This window comes from Pyrus communis, chromosome 15, assembly GCF_041283825.1.
Source record: "Pyrus communis isolate YQ-2024b chromosome 15, ASM4128382v1, whole genome shotgun sequence".
Classification (NCBI taxonomy): domain Eukaryota; kingdom Viridiplantae; phylum Streptophyta; class Magnoliopsida; order Rosales; family Rosaceae; genus Pyrus; species Pyrus communis.
In genome coordinates this window covers 6,969,406-6,981,456 of record NC_142579.1, presented here as the reverse complement: position 1 = coordinate 6,981,456, position 12,051 = coordinate 6,969,406, and the positions used below count along the sequence as shown (strand labels likewise).

Below are 12,051 nucleotides of genomic sequence, written 5' to 3'. Positions count from 1 at the left end.
TTGGGGATAGAGTTGGTTCTCTTTAATACATAATGTAACAAAGGCCTAGAAATTTTCCTTGAAGGAATATGCGTATGTTTTTTCCACATCTTGGCCTGCAGTTTATGTGAAGAGGCATTAATGTGTGTTATCTGCATTGGTGCATTTGAGGGTGTCAGTCCGCCTTTTTAATGTATTTTTTTGTGCAGATTATTCATGCTTGTTGTGACCAATACATTCAATTTCCGCAATGAAGCGCAAACACATTTTCTAGTACCATATAAAGTACAAGTTCATAGTCCTTGTTTGTATTTTTTTTTTTTTTTTTTTTTGTTTGCGCAGAAGGATTGCAGGGTGCAGTCCACTAAAATTGCGCCACAACGCTTTATTACCCTCTAACGCTTTGAAGGGAGCATTTCGAAATGCTTTCATATCGGACCCTTCAACTGATTGTAGGATATATCGACATACAACAGACCAAGCATTTTATAAAAACTTGTTGGAATGAGACCGGAAATATTATTGTGGGAAAGATTCAGCCTCCCCAAGCTCTGCATGTTGCTCATTTCTGATGGTATCTTACCTTCAAGAAAATTATGACTTAAATCGTGTCTCGATATGAGCAACTTTCCCAACTGAAATGAAATTCCTTGACTGAATCTATTATGGCTCAAATTCAAATGGAATAGTCCGGAGAAGTCACCTAGAGAGCTTGGAATTGACTCATTGAATTTGTTTGCGGATAGGTCAAGGTATTGAAGATCAACCAATGATCCAAGTTCAGGGGGTATAGGACCTGAAAGTTGTTTTTCATCCAACCTCAGCTTCACCAAAGAAACCAATCTCCTAAGTTCCTTTGGAATCACCCCAACTAAATGATTCGAAGAAAGATCGAGACCTTGTATTTGGGTTGAGCTGCCAATCTCGGGCAATATGCTACCAGTAAGCATGTTTCCTGCAGTTCTTAAGGTTGCTAATTTTGTGAATAGTCTCCAGTTGTCTGAGATTTCACCATATAATTTATTGTAGTTTAGAGCTACAAATGTAAGATTTGGATAGGCACCAAATTCTTCAGATATATTGCCTGTTAATTGGTTCCTTTCAAAGCGGATTCTGAGCAAGCTCTCGCAGGTTTTCAAGCTTTTGGGAAGTGGACCTATCAAATTGTTGCGGCTTACTGAAAAGTATTGTAGTGATCCACCTGCAAAAAGATTTTGGGGCAAACAACCAGAAAAATTGGTATTTTGGTGTTGCAAATGGAGCCAGAAAGAAGTTATTACTGAGTTCTAAGCTTTCCAAGATGCTCAAGTTGCCGTCTGAAGTAGGAATCAAACCACATATTTCATCTTGAAAGCTGGTTTTCCATTTGACGAAAGCCTCTGCTTGGGTAAAATTAGCAGAAGCAAAAGCAACATTTGGCTCGGAAAAAAGCTGTGCATACAAGATAATGCAGGCTAGAGAGCAAATTTGATCAAAATAAATTGAAGATGCCATTCGTTTTTTCTTTTTCTTTTTGGTAAACAAAAATGTAGTTCAGGTGGCTCATTTATAATGCATATTTTCTACTACTGTTCACAGTAGACTGTCAGCTTCAGAGCTAAGACTACTGACTTTAGAGATATCTCCTTAAAATGACACCTAAATAATATGGTGGGCAAGTTGGTAACCACCTTGCTAACATCTGATTGCTCACAAAGAAGTGAACTTACAAAATTACACGACCGATGGAATTCCTGAGTATCAGTACTTACGATGATTTGAAATGTTATAAGAAATTTCGTGCATGGTAGGCCTAAACTCTGGATTTGCATTTAAGCATACAACTGCTTGCTTTACAATAGTAACAACTTCATCCAGAATTTTACCAGTCGGATGCGCAAGGCGATCATCCAACAAATCCGCCAACATTTTGTTTGTCCTGATTGCAGATGACAACAAAGACTCCACTAGAATGCTAGGGTACTCTCCTTTAATCACTTCCAGTGATAAAACCCCTAAGCTGCAGACGTCGCATTTCTCTGTCACCTTCATTGTGTAAGCAAGCTATGCGAAAAAGGGTAAACATAGTTTTTTTAGGAGAGAGATGTTGCATGAAATAAGTGTATAGAGGAAATTCTCTCATGTCAGATCTAGTATGGGACATACTACGTTGCCAAGACTTTATATCCAAACCATTTGACAGCACGAATTTGTTCAAGAGTATGAATGAGATTGACAGTTTAACAACATAATATGTTTGAATTGTATAGTAAGAAAAAAAATTAGGGGACAATTATATACTATATATTACCAGGTACTACATATCCAATTGTGCTTACAACAGCAGTCCAGTTAGATGAGTTATAATCTAGAATCTTAACAGTGTCGCAGTCTAAAATCCGAACTTCATATGCATCATCTAGCAAAATGTTCTTGCTGGATATTTCTCGATGAACAATTGGTGGAGACATGTCAGAGTGCATATAGAATAAACCATGAGCCACACCTTTAATGATATTCACCCTCTTACTCCAGTCCAACTTCTTAGCTTCCTCATCATTAGCCAAGATTGAAAACAAGCTACCCTTTTCAAGGTACTCGTAAATCAAAAATGAGTGCGCGAATGTTGACAGAAACCATAAAGCTTAACAATGTTCCGATGGCGTATCTCATTTAATGCCCTTCATCAAATGAGCAGAGATGATCAGAGATGAAGAACACATATCAAAACTATAAAGAATCTAGAGAGAGAAAGAGACACAGATTGAAGAACAAGAGAGAGAGAGAGAAAGAGAGAGAAATATTTATGTGTATTGTTTTCATTAACCTTCAATGTAGCAATACAAGACTATTTATACTATTTACTTTGCTTACAGACTAAGCTAACTGAATTACATAATCTTCTGACAAGTGTCACAATCTGATACTTGAGCTGAGTTCTTTATATCTTTACATCCCCCCTCAATCTCATGCTTATGGGAACTAGGCATGAGATTGGAGCAATGATGAACAAACAATGAATTAGAAAGACCCTTTGTTAGAATATCAGCAAATTGCTCTTTTGATGAGACATGGTGCACATTGAGATCCCCTCTGATGACTCTTTCACGAACAAAATGATAGTCGATCTCAATGTGTTTAACTCGAGAGTGGAAAACATGATTGGAGGATAAAGCAATAGCTGAAATACTGTCACAGTAGATCATTGGTGCAGTAAACAAAAGAACTTGAAGATCACAAAGAAGGTGTCGAATCCAGGACAACTCTACAGCAGCAATAGCTAAAGCCCTATATTCGACTTCAGTAGAAGATATAGACACTATGTGTTGCTTCTTCGAAGCCCAGGAGATAGGACTTGAACCAAGATAAACTACATAACCAGAAGTGGACCTGCGATCATTAGGATCTCCTGCCCAATCAGCGTCACTATAGGCTTGAAGATGTAATTTTCCAAGCTGAAAATGAATACCATAGTTGATTGTCCCACTAAGATAGCGCAAAATCCACTTAACTGCAACAACATGACATTCCATAGGTTGCTACATAAATTGACAACACTGATTTACAGCAAATGCAATATCTAGTCTAGTGAATGTCATATATTGTAAAGCACCAACAATGTTTCTGTATTGTTCTGGATGTTTGTAAGGCTTGCCATCATCATCCTTGATCAACCGATGAGAGGGAAGACATGGAGTGACACAGGATTTAGAGTCCTGCATATCCACTTTGTGCAACAAATCTTGAGTATATTTGGTCTGGGAAACAAACGGCCCAATAGAATGATATGAAATTTGCAAACCCAGAAAATAATGCAACTAACCCAAGTCCTTCATGTCAAATTCCTTAGTGAGAGCCAATATAACATCAAAAACAAGAGATGAATACTACCAGTAATGATGATATCATCAACATAAAGCAACATTACTACCATACCAACTGAAGAAGTCTGAACAAACAAAGATGGGTCTACAAAAGAAGCCGTGAACCCCAAGCCAGGTAGAAAGCTTGTAAACTTTTCATTCCAGGCTCTAGGAGCCTGTTTTAACCCATATAATGATTTGTTTGCAGACATAATTTAAAGGATATGCAGTACTAACAAAGCCAGGAGGTTGAGCCATGTACACTTCTTCATTAAGAACACCATGGAGAAAGGCATTCTTGACATCTAATTGTCTCAAAGGCCACTGAAATTGTGCAGCAAGAGCTAAGATCAACCTGACAGTAGTTGGTTTTACCACTGGACTGAATGTCTCATTATAATCAATGCCCTCCTCTTGACTATACCCTTTTGCAACTAACCTAGCCTTATGTCGAGCTATGGAACCATCAGGATTCTTTTTAAGTCTGTAAACCCACTTGCAGCCAACCAAATTCTTCTCTGGAGGAAGGGGAACTAGAGTCCAGGTTTGTTGAGCATGAAGAGAATTGATCTCTTCTTGCATAGCAGCCTGCCACTCTACTACTTTACAGGCAGATTTGAACGAACTTGGTTCAATAAGAGAAGGATCCCCAGAAGTAATGACACGTAATTTATACGCACACAAACTAAACCCTATTTGTGACAATTGTAGTAATGATGTAAGTAGGGATCGTTCTAACCGGGGATTAACTAGGGGTGCTAAACACTTGATTCAAATAAATAAAACTAATTTTTAAAACACTTAACTTACTTAACAAGAACTCAAAACAAGTACACAAGACTTCAAATACTTGAAAACACAAAAATAAAACAAATACGAATGATTAAGACTTAACAAAAGATGGGGGGGATTGTGTTTGGACGAGATTAAATTAAATGGACAAATTGTAATTAAAGGCAAAACGTAAATATGAATGTGATGAAAATATGGATGATGGAATAGCCAAGGGGTTCTTCTCCACACATGTTACACTTGCATACAAGATTGATTCTCAGTTGGTCTTTCGATAAATTATGAAACTCAACACTCTGGGTTAATTAGGTCCGCTTAAATTAACCGTCAAGTTCTCCTTAAGTTAATGAATTGGATGGGTTAGCGCAACGCAATTCACCACATTCTCCAAAAGTCCTTTACGTGAAAAGCACAATAAAGATACAATCAAAGATCATTAAGCATTATGAAAACTATAAGTGTTGACGAGGCATTCGTTACTATGATGAGCATGAAACTCGTGCCAAGAATTCATTTAACGCGATTGTTTATAAGCAACCTCCACTACTTGTGAATATAAGTTCATAACGATTAGGTGAAATTCACTTATATTCTAGCGTCATATTCATGCATGAAAATTAAGCGCGCATTCTTAATAAACATTCATAAATAAGTTATCAATCAAACGGTTAAACAAATTGAATCCACAACTTATGAAATTCCAACGAAAGTTAATCAATTCATATTGCAAATATAAACATAGTTTCGAATCACCCCCTAGCTAAAGGGGGTTTAGTTCCTCATAACTTTGAAATCAAAGAAACCCCTAAACATTCCAACAACTCAAACTTGAATTGTATGAACGTTTAGGCACTCTTCTCTTCCATTCCTCATACGTACAAAACAAAGAGAATTAAATTTAAACTTTGAAATCAAAGAAACACCTAAACATTCCAACAACTCAAACTTGAATTGTATGAACGTTTAGGCACTCTTTTCTTCCTCGTTGTTGTAGCACAAGGTCTAAGGTGAGCTTTGGGGATTATGTGAAGTGTTTTGGAGGGATGGGAAGTGGTTGGATAGTGGCTGCAATGGAGGAGAAAAACTGCACAGAAATGGAAGGGGATTTGCGGCACAAGGGTTGTGTTTGTGTTGTGTGAAGTGTTGTGAATGGAATCAATGAATTGTGGCTGCAATGCATGCTTATTTATAGGTAAATGAGAGGGAACATGACAGCTAGGAATAGGTGGAAATGTGGCTGCAAGTTTGGTGAATGATTATGAGTGAATGCATGTGAATGTGGCTAGGTGGGAAAGCTGGAATTGCATGTGGAGTGTGCTGAAATGGAGATGTGAAAGCCACGGCAAGGGTTGGTGTTTGTGTGGCTGCATGTTTGGGTTTGTTTAAAGGGTGCATGTGGGTGAATGTTAGGTTGAAATAATGATGGAAAAACAGCTAGGAAAAGAGGGAATGCATGTGGAAGTGCAAGGGGGAAAGATGGGATTGCCAAGGTTATACACGGCAATGGATTTGTGTTAGGTGATGGGTGCATGTGTTGGCTTTATTTGTTGTGCAATGATGAAAGGCAAAGTGCATGTGCAATGTTGGAGGATGAATGTGTGATGGTGTGATTGAATGATTTAAAGGGGCATGTGGGTGAATTAAAGGATGGAATGCATGTGAATTAGGTTGTGAAAGCATGTGGATTAGGTGGAAAGAGGTGGGTGTGCATGTGAGTTGAAATGCATGTGTTTAAATGGTTGAAATGTGTAGATGATTATGAGTATGATAAGTGATAAGTGTATGGTTATGATAAGTGATAAATGAATGATATGTTAAGTGATAAATGAATGATATGTTAAGTGATAAATGAATGATATGTTAAGTGATAAATGAATGATATGTGGTGATGATAAGTTGGTCTTCAATTTCGTCCATTCCTTTTGCTCCAAACATAAGCTATCCATTCCAAGTCCGATTTTGCTCCAAAATGCTCCAAAATGCATCTTTTTGCTTCCTTAGCCATGTAAACCTAAAAACACACGAAAGAAGCATAAAGGACTAAAATAACTAAAGAAACATAACGTAAATGTACGAGAACAAGCCATTTAAGTCGCATGAATATGCTCCTATCAAGTAACAGAAATTGAAAAAGCTTTTCTCTTAGGTATCCCACTTTTAGAGCGAGTTTGCATAAGGTGTAAGTTAACCGAAGGAACTTGATGAACAACATGTAGACTTTCAGGTAGGAAGTCAGGATCCACAGGAATAGGTGACTGTGCAGTAGTAGATGACATTGGTGTGGGATTAGAGGGTTTCAAGGACTCTGAGGCACTAGGAAGTGTTTGCAAAGAATCTGAGGCACTAGGGGTTGAGGAGAAAGGTGATGTTGATGATGATGTTGATGATGATGATGAAGGAATAATGGTGTTGTGTATGGTAACCTGTGCAGGTGTAATAGATGGTGGAGGAGGTGGAAGACTCTGTGAAATAGGTTTAACTAATGTCAAGGTAGGATATGGAAAACTAAACTCATCAAATAAGACATGTCTAGACACATAAGGTTTTCCCAAAGGAGGATTATAACATATATAACCCTTGTATTGACCAGTATAGCCTAGGAAAACACACTGAGCAGTTTTAGACTGTAATTTGTGTGAATTATATTGCTTAAGAAGAGGAAAACAAGAACACCCAAAAACCTTTAAATGTGTTAAAACTGGTGGTTTACTAAACAAACAGGTATAAGGAGACTACATAAACAGGGTTTGGCATGGCATTATGTTAATTAAATAAATAGAAGTAGCACAAGCATGAAACCAAAATTGAGAGGAAAGTTTAGCAGTTTGAAGTAGGGTAATAGCAGTCTCAACAATGTGCCTATGCTTTCTCTCAGCAAGGCCATTCTGCTCAGGTGTATAAGGACATGATTTTTGGTGAGAAATTCCTTTGGCAAGAAAAAATTGTTTAAATTGGTTGCTAGAATATTCACCTCCGCCATCGCTTTGAAAAATTTTAATAGAGATAGAAAACTGAGTAAGTATATAGGCATGAAATTGTACAAACACTTTGAACACCTCACTTTTATTCATTAAAGGAAATATCCAGGTGAACCTGGTACATTCATCCACAAAGCTGACATAGAACCTAAACCCTTCAATAGACATAACAGGTGACGGTCCCCATGCATCATTTTGTATGATTTCTAAGGGTTGAACAGTTTTATTGGCTGGATATGGAAATGGAAGTTTAGTAAACTTCCCTTCTAAACAAGATATACAGACACATTTTGAGTGGTCCAAAGAAAAAGGAACCTGTGACTGGTTTAACATTGCAGAAACAACAACAATGGAAGGATGTCCTAATCGCTGGTGCCACAAATTGGACTGGACTTGGTGACTAAGAAAGTAATGTTGCTACTTGGACAAGTGAGGTGCATGAACTTTGACAGCTTGATTGAGAAGAGGTTGTGGTATGTAAAAGGGTATGGGATATAAGCCACCTCTACACAGTCCATGAAGAAGTACCTTCCCTGTGATCTTTTCCTGAATCCAAAACAAAATTCATCACAGATAAAACTACATTTATTGTCCTTACACAACCTATAAAATGGATAGGAGATGTTGAGATAATTTGGGAACATGCAATATTTTCTTTAATTGAAAAGCATATTTGGGAGCATGTAGAGTGGAATAACCAACATGAGAGATGGTCAAACCTGAACCACTAGCAGTAGTGATTGTATCAGTGCCAGTAAAAGGAGTTACATTATTCAGAGAGGCAAGATCAGAAGTCATGTGAAAATTTGCGCCTGTATCGGCAACCCAAAATTGTTCCTGAGGAGCAGAGGGCTGATAGTTGGCATGCATTGTAGTAAGATTTGAAGATGGAGATCTCCCTTGATAAGAATAATTGACTATGTGATAACATTGCATTGCAGAATGCCCAAACTTGCCACATATTTGACACTGAATAGGAGAAGAAGTCACTGTTGTAAAGGAGTGTCTTTGAAAGCAATCAGCAGCAATGTGCCCTCTTTTGTTGCAGATTTGACAAACTGGAACGTCATAAACATGATCAGGACAAGTGGAAACATGTGGTTGACCCCTTGTTGGACCAAGAATACCAGCACCACCATTAGAGAATTGAGGATGATTGCCATACTGATTTCTCCCCCTTGCTTTTCCTCTGTAATTGTAACTCCTATAGCCTCCTGGATTAAAAGAGCTGCTATTATAACCACTAACATTATAATTCCCAGCATTGTGAGTGTAGCCTCCATTGGTACCATTCTGAGATGGAGAGTTGCCCTGAACCTCAGACTGAAACTGAGAACTATTGTTATTTGATGACCTTTCATCAAGCATTAGAAGTTTGCCTTTATCCTTTGCCATCATTGCAGACATGAACGAATCAGTAGTGGGAGTGGCTTCAACAATGGCTTTTTCTGCAATTAGTTGTGCTCGAAAATCTTTGAGTGTAATAACATCTTCTCTGCCTCTAATTACTTTCCTGAAAGTATTGTATTCTACAGGTAACCCTTTAAGAGAAAGAATGACAATATCATCATCATCAAAAACAATACCAGCTGCAGAAAGATGGTCTCTAGCATCTTTGATCCTTTGCAAGTACTGAGAGCCTGACTCAGACCTTTTCTTAATATTCTGTAATTCAATTCATACCAGATTGGAGATAACTAGAACACGGAAGCAGCAGATGAACAAGATTGAAGAAAGAATTCCATAACCGGCGAAGATACCATATCAAATGAGTAAAGATGATCAGTGATGAAGAACACAGATCAAAACTATAAAGAATCTAGAGAGAGAAAGAGACACAGATTGAAGAACAAGAGAGAGAGAAAGAGAAATCTTTCTATGTATTATTTTCATTAACCTTCAATGTAACAATACAAGACTATTTATACTATTGACTTTGCTTACAGACTAAGCTAACTGAATTACATAATCTTCTGACAAGTGTCACAATCTGAGACTTGAGCTAAGTTCTTTATATCTTTACACCCTTACCTCGTTTAAGAACTCTTTTCGATTGATCCACTCACCACCATCACAAGGACTGGAGTTTCTTAACTGCTACGAAGTCATCCGAGGGCAGCATTGCTATGTAAATACTTCCAACTGAGCCTCTCCCAATGCAATATTTAGCATCAAAATCCTCATTGCTTTTATGATTTCTTCATACAATATTTTTCCATCAAATATTGATAATGCAAGCAATTCGAACTCTTCGGGTTGAATGTCACTTCGTTCATTTTGTTGGAATTTCCTTTTTCTTCTCAAAGTGACATAGATTACATAGAAAGCAATTATAAATACCACAAAAGCAGGAAGCATGATCAAGAAGTGCACAAAACCAATTTTCGAGTTCGGCTTTTATTTTCTAAGACTATTGTTGCAGGTCTGCAAACCTGTAACATTCCCACACAAACCTTTGTTCCCTTGCAATGCCTCTACTGGAGCCTCCTGAAATGCTTTGTTGCTTGGAATCGAACCCAATAACTGATTGGATGATACGTCAACAAACTCCAAGCCACGAAGTTCCTCAAAAGTATGTGGAACAACACCAGAGTGGTTATTGTGAGAGAGATTTAGTGTCACCAAGCTTTTAAATCACTAAATTCAGTTGGTATCCCTTCAGTAAGCGCGTTATGACTCAAATCTAGCACGGACAGCTGCACTAACCTCCCTAACTGCGTTGGAATTTCATGGATCAACTTGTTAGCGCTCAAATTCATGTGGTGCATTTTCACAAAGTTCCCTATGTAGCTTGGATTGACTGGCTCAAGTTGTTAGAGGACAGGTCAAGATACTCTAGATCAGTCGGTGATCCAAGTTCCTATGGTATACCACCCGAAAGTTGATTTTCATTGAGTATAAGCTTCACCAAAGAAGTAAGCCTTCCAAGTTCCATAGGGATCTTCCCAACTAAACGATTTGAAGAAAGATAAAGCAAATGTAGTTGAGTCAAGTTTCCAATCTCAGCCGGTATGAAACCAGTAATATTGTTCCCTGCAATCTCAAGATTTTTTAACTGCAGAGACTTACCCCATTTATGTGAAAGTTCACCATAGAATCTTTTGTTGCTTAGATTTATGTAATCCAAGTTTGGATAAACACCAAATTCTCCAGATATGTTTCCAGTGAGCTGGTTTCATTCAAGGCGGAGTCTGTACAGGGTTGTGCAGTCCCTCAAGCTCTTGGGGATTCAACCTGTGAAATTCGCAAGCAGTCCACCCCGGCAAAGGCCGTCTGGCAAATGACCGGTGAAATTGTTTATGGCAAGCCTCAGAACAACCAAGTTCATGATATTTGTTATCACTTGGGGAATGGAACCTGAGAAGCTGTTGTCATGTAGTTGTACAACTTGTATTCTACTCAAATTCGCGATTGACATGGGAAGAGGACCACTGAGTCTATTCTCCATAAGATTTAGAACAACAAGAGAAGTAAGCTGGCCTATTTCTTGAGGGATTGAGCCATTGAACTTGTTTTTATTTAGGTACAGGTTCTCGAGATTTGTTAGGAAACAGATTTCTGGTGGAATTTTACCCGACAACTTATTATCCTCAAGATTATGAGTTTTGAGAGGGAGCTGATTTGAGGTGGGATGGAATCAAAGGGCTTATTCTTGTTGAAATCAAGGTATACAAGATTAGGGAAGGAAAAAAACGGAAATTCTTGTAGCGTACATTGTATACCGGAGTTGGTTAGGACAACAAGAGAAGTAAGCTGGCCTATTTCTTGCTGAAATCAAGGTATACAGGCTTGCATGAAATCCCCGTCCAAATTTTACATGGATTTTTCATTAGCTTTTCGATTTCTTGAAAAATCGGTGGCATTGCTGGGAAGGTAAGTCCATGAGCTTAGATTTTGGAGCTGGGTTCGGTTTTGAATGATGGCTTTCCATTTGAGAAGAGCCTCTGCTTCACCATGAGAACTAGCAGAAGTGAACACAACGTACTTTGGTGACAAAAGCAGCTGAACATACAAGATCAGGCAATAAGCAAGAGAGCATACATTATCACAAGTTGGATTTCTCATGGCTTTCGTTTGAGCATACAGTGTTTATTCAGGGCTCGAAGGATTTATTTGCAATGCCATTAGATGTTATACTGCCATCCTGCTTATTTCAAGATGGTGTGCTGAAGACTTTGAAAATACTTCAGTCAAACTCTCAAAAGTCTTTGGGAATGTTTGTTTCTTTCCACGGACTGTTCTTCCATTGCAACCTTGGAATTTTCTTGTTGAAATTACATGAAAATAATAGGCATTTGGTCCAAGTGAGGGTTCATTCCAAGTGACGGTGAAAACCCTCTAATAGTGAAGTTAAGGCTCCACACAAAAATCAATTAGCAATAGAGAGAGTAACCTGACTCCTTATAAACCCTTGCAATGTTTCTTAATATTCTGATCACATCCTCAAAATCTATTTATGA

The 12,051-nt window shown here is 38.1% G+C and overlaps 1 protein-coding gene and 1 pseudogene across 1 annotated transcript; both read right to left on the bottom strand.

Moving 5' to 3' along the window:
- Positions 1-407: 407 nt before the first annotated feature.
- Positions 408-11,680, bottom strand: LOC148690453 (uncharacterized; annotated as a pseudogene).
- Positions 8,097-9,354, bottom strand: LOC148690454 (uncharacterized). Its single transcript, XM_088686040.1, has 3 exons — positions 9,340-9,354; positions 8,311-9,256; positions 8,097-8,137 (listed from the first exon to the last, which is right to left on the bottom strand). The coding sequence occupies exons 1-3, from the start codon at positions 9,352-9,354 to the stop codon at positions 8,097-8,099; spliced, it is 1,002 nt and encodes a 333-aa protein (XP_088542166.1).
- Positions 11,681-12,051: the final 371 nt, after the last annotated feature.

Coding starts and splice junctions, on each gene's coding strand:
- LOC148690454 (XM_088686040.1), bottom strand. Junction 8,138..8,310: donor CACTACTGCTAGTGGTTCAG/GTTTGACCATCT, acceptor TTTTGGATTCAG/GAAAAGATCACAGGGAAGGT.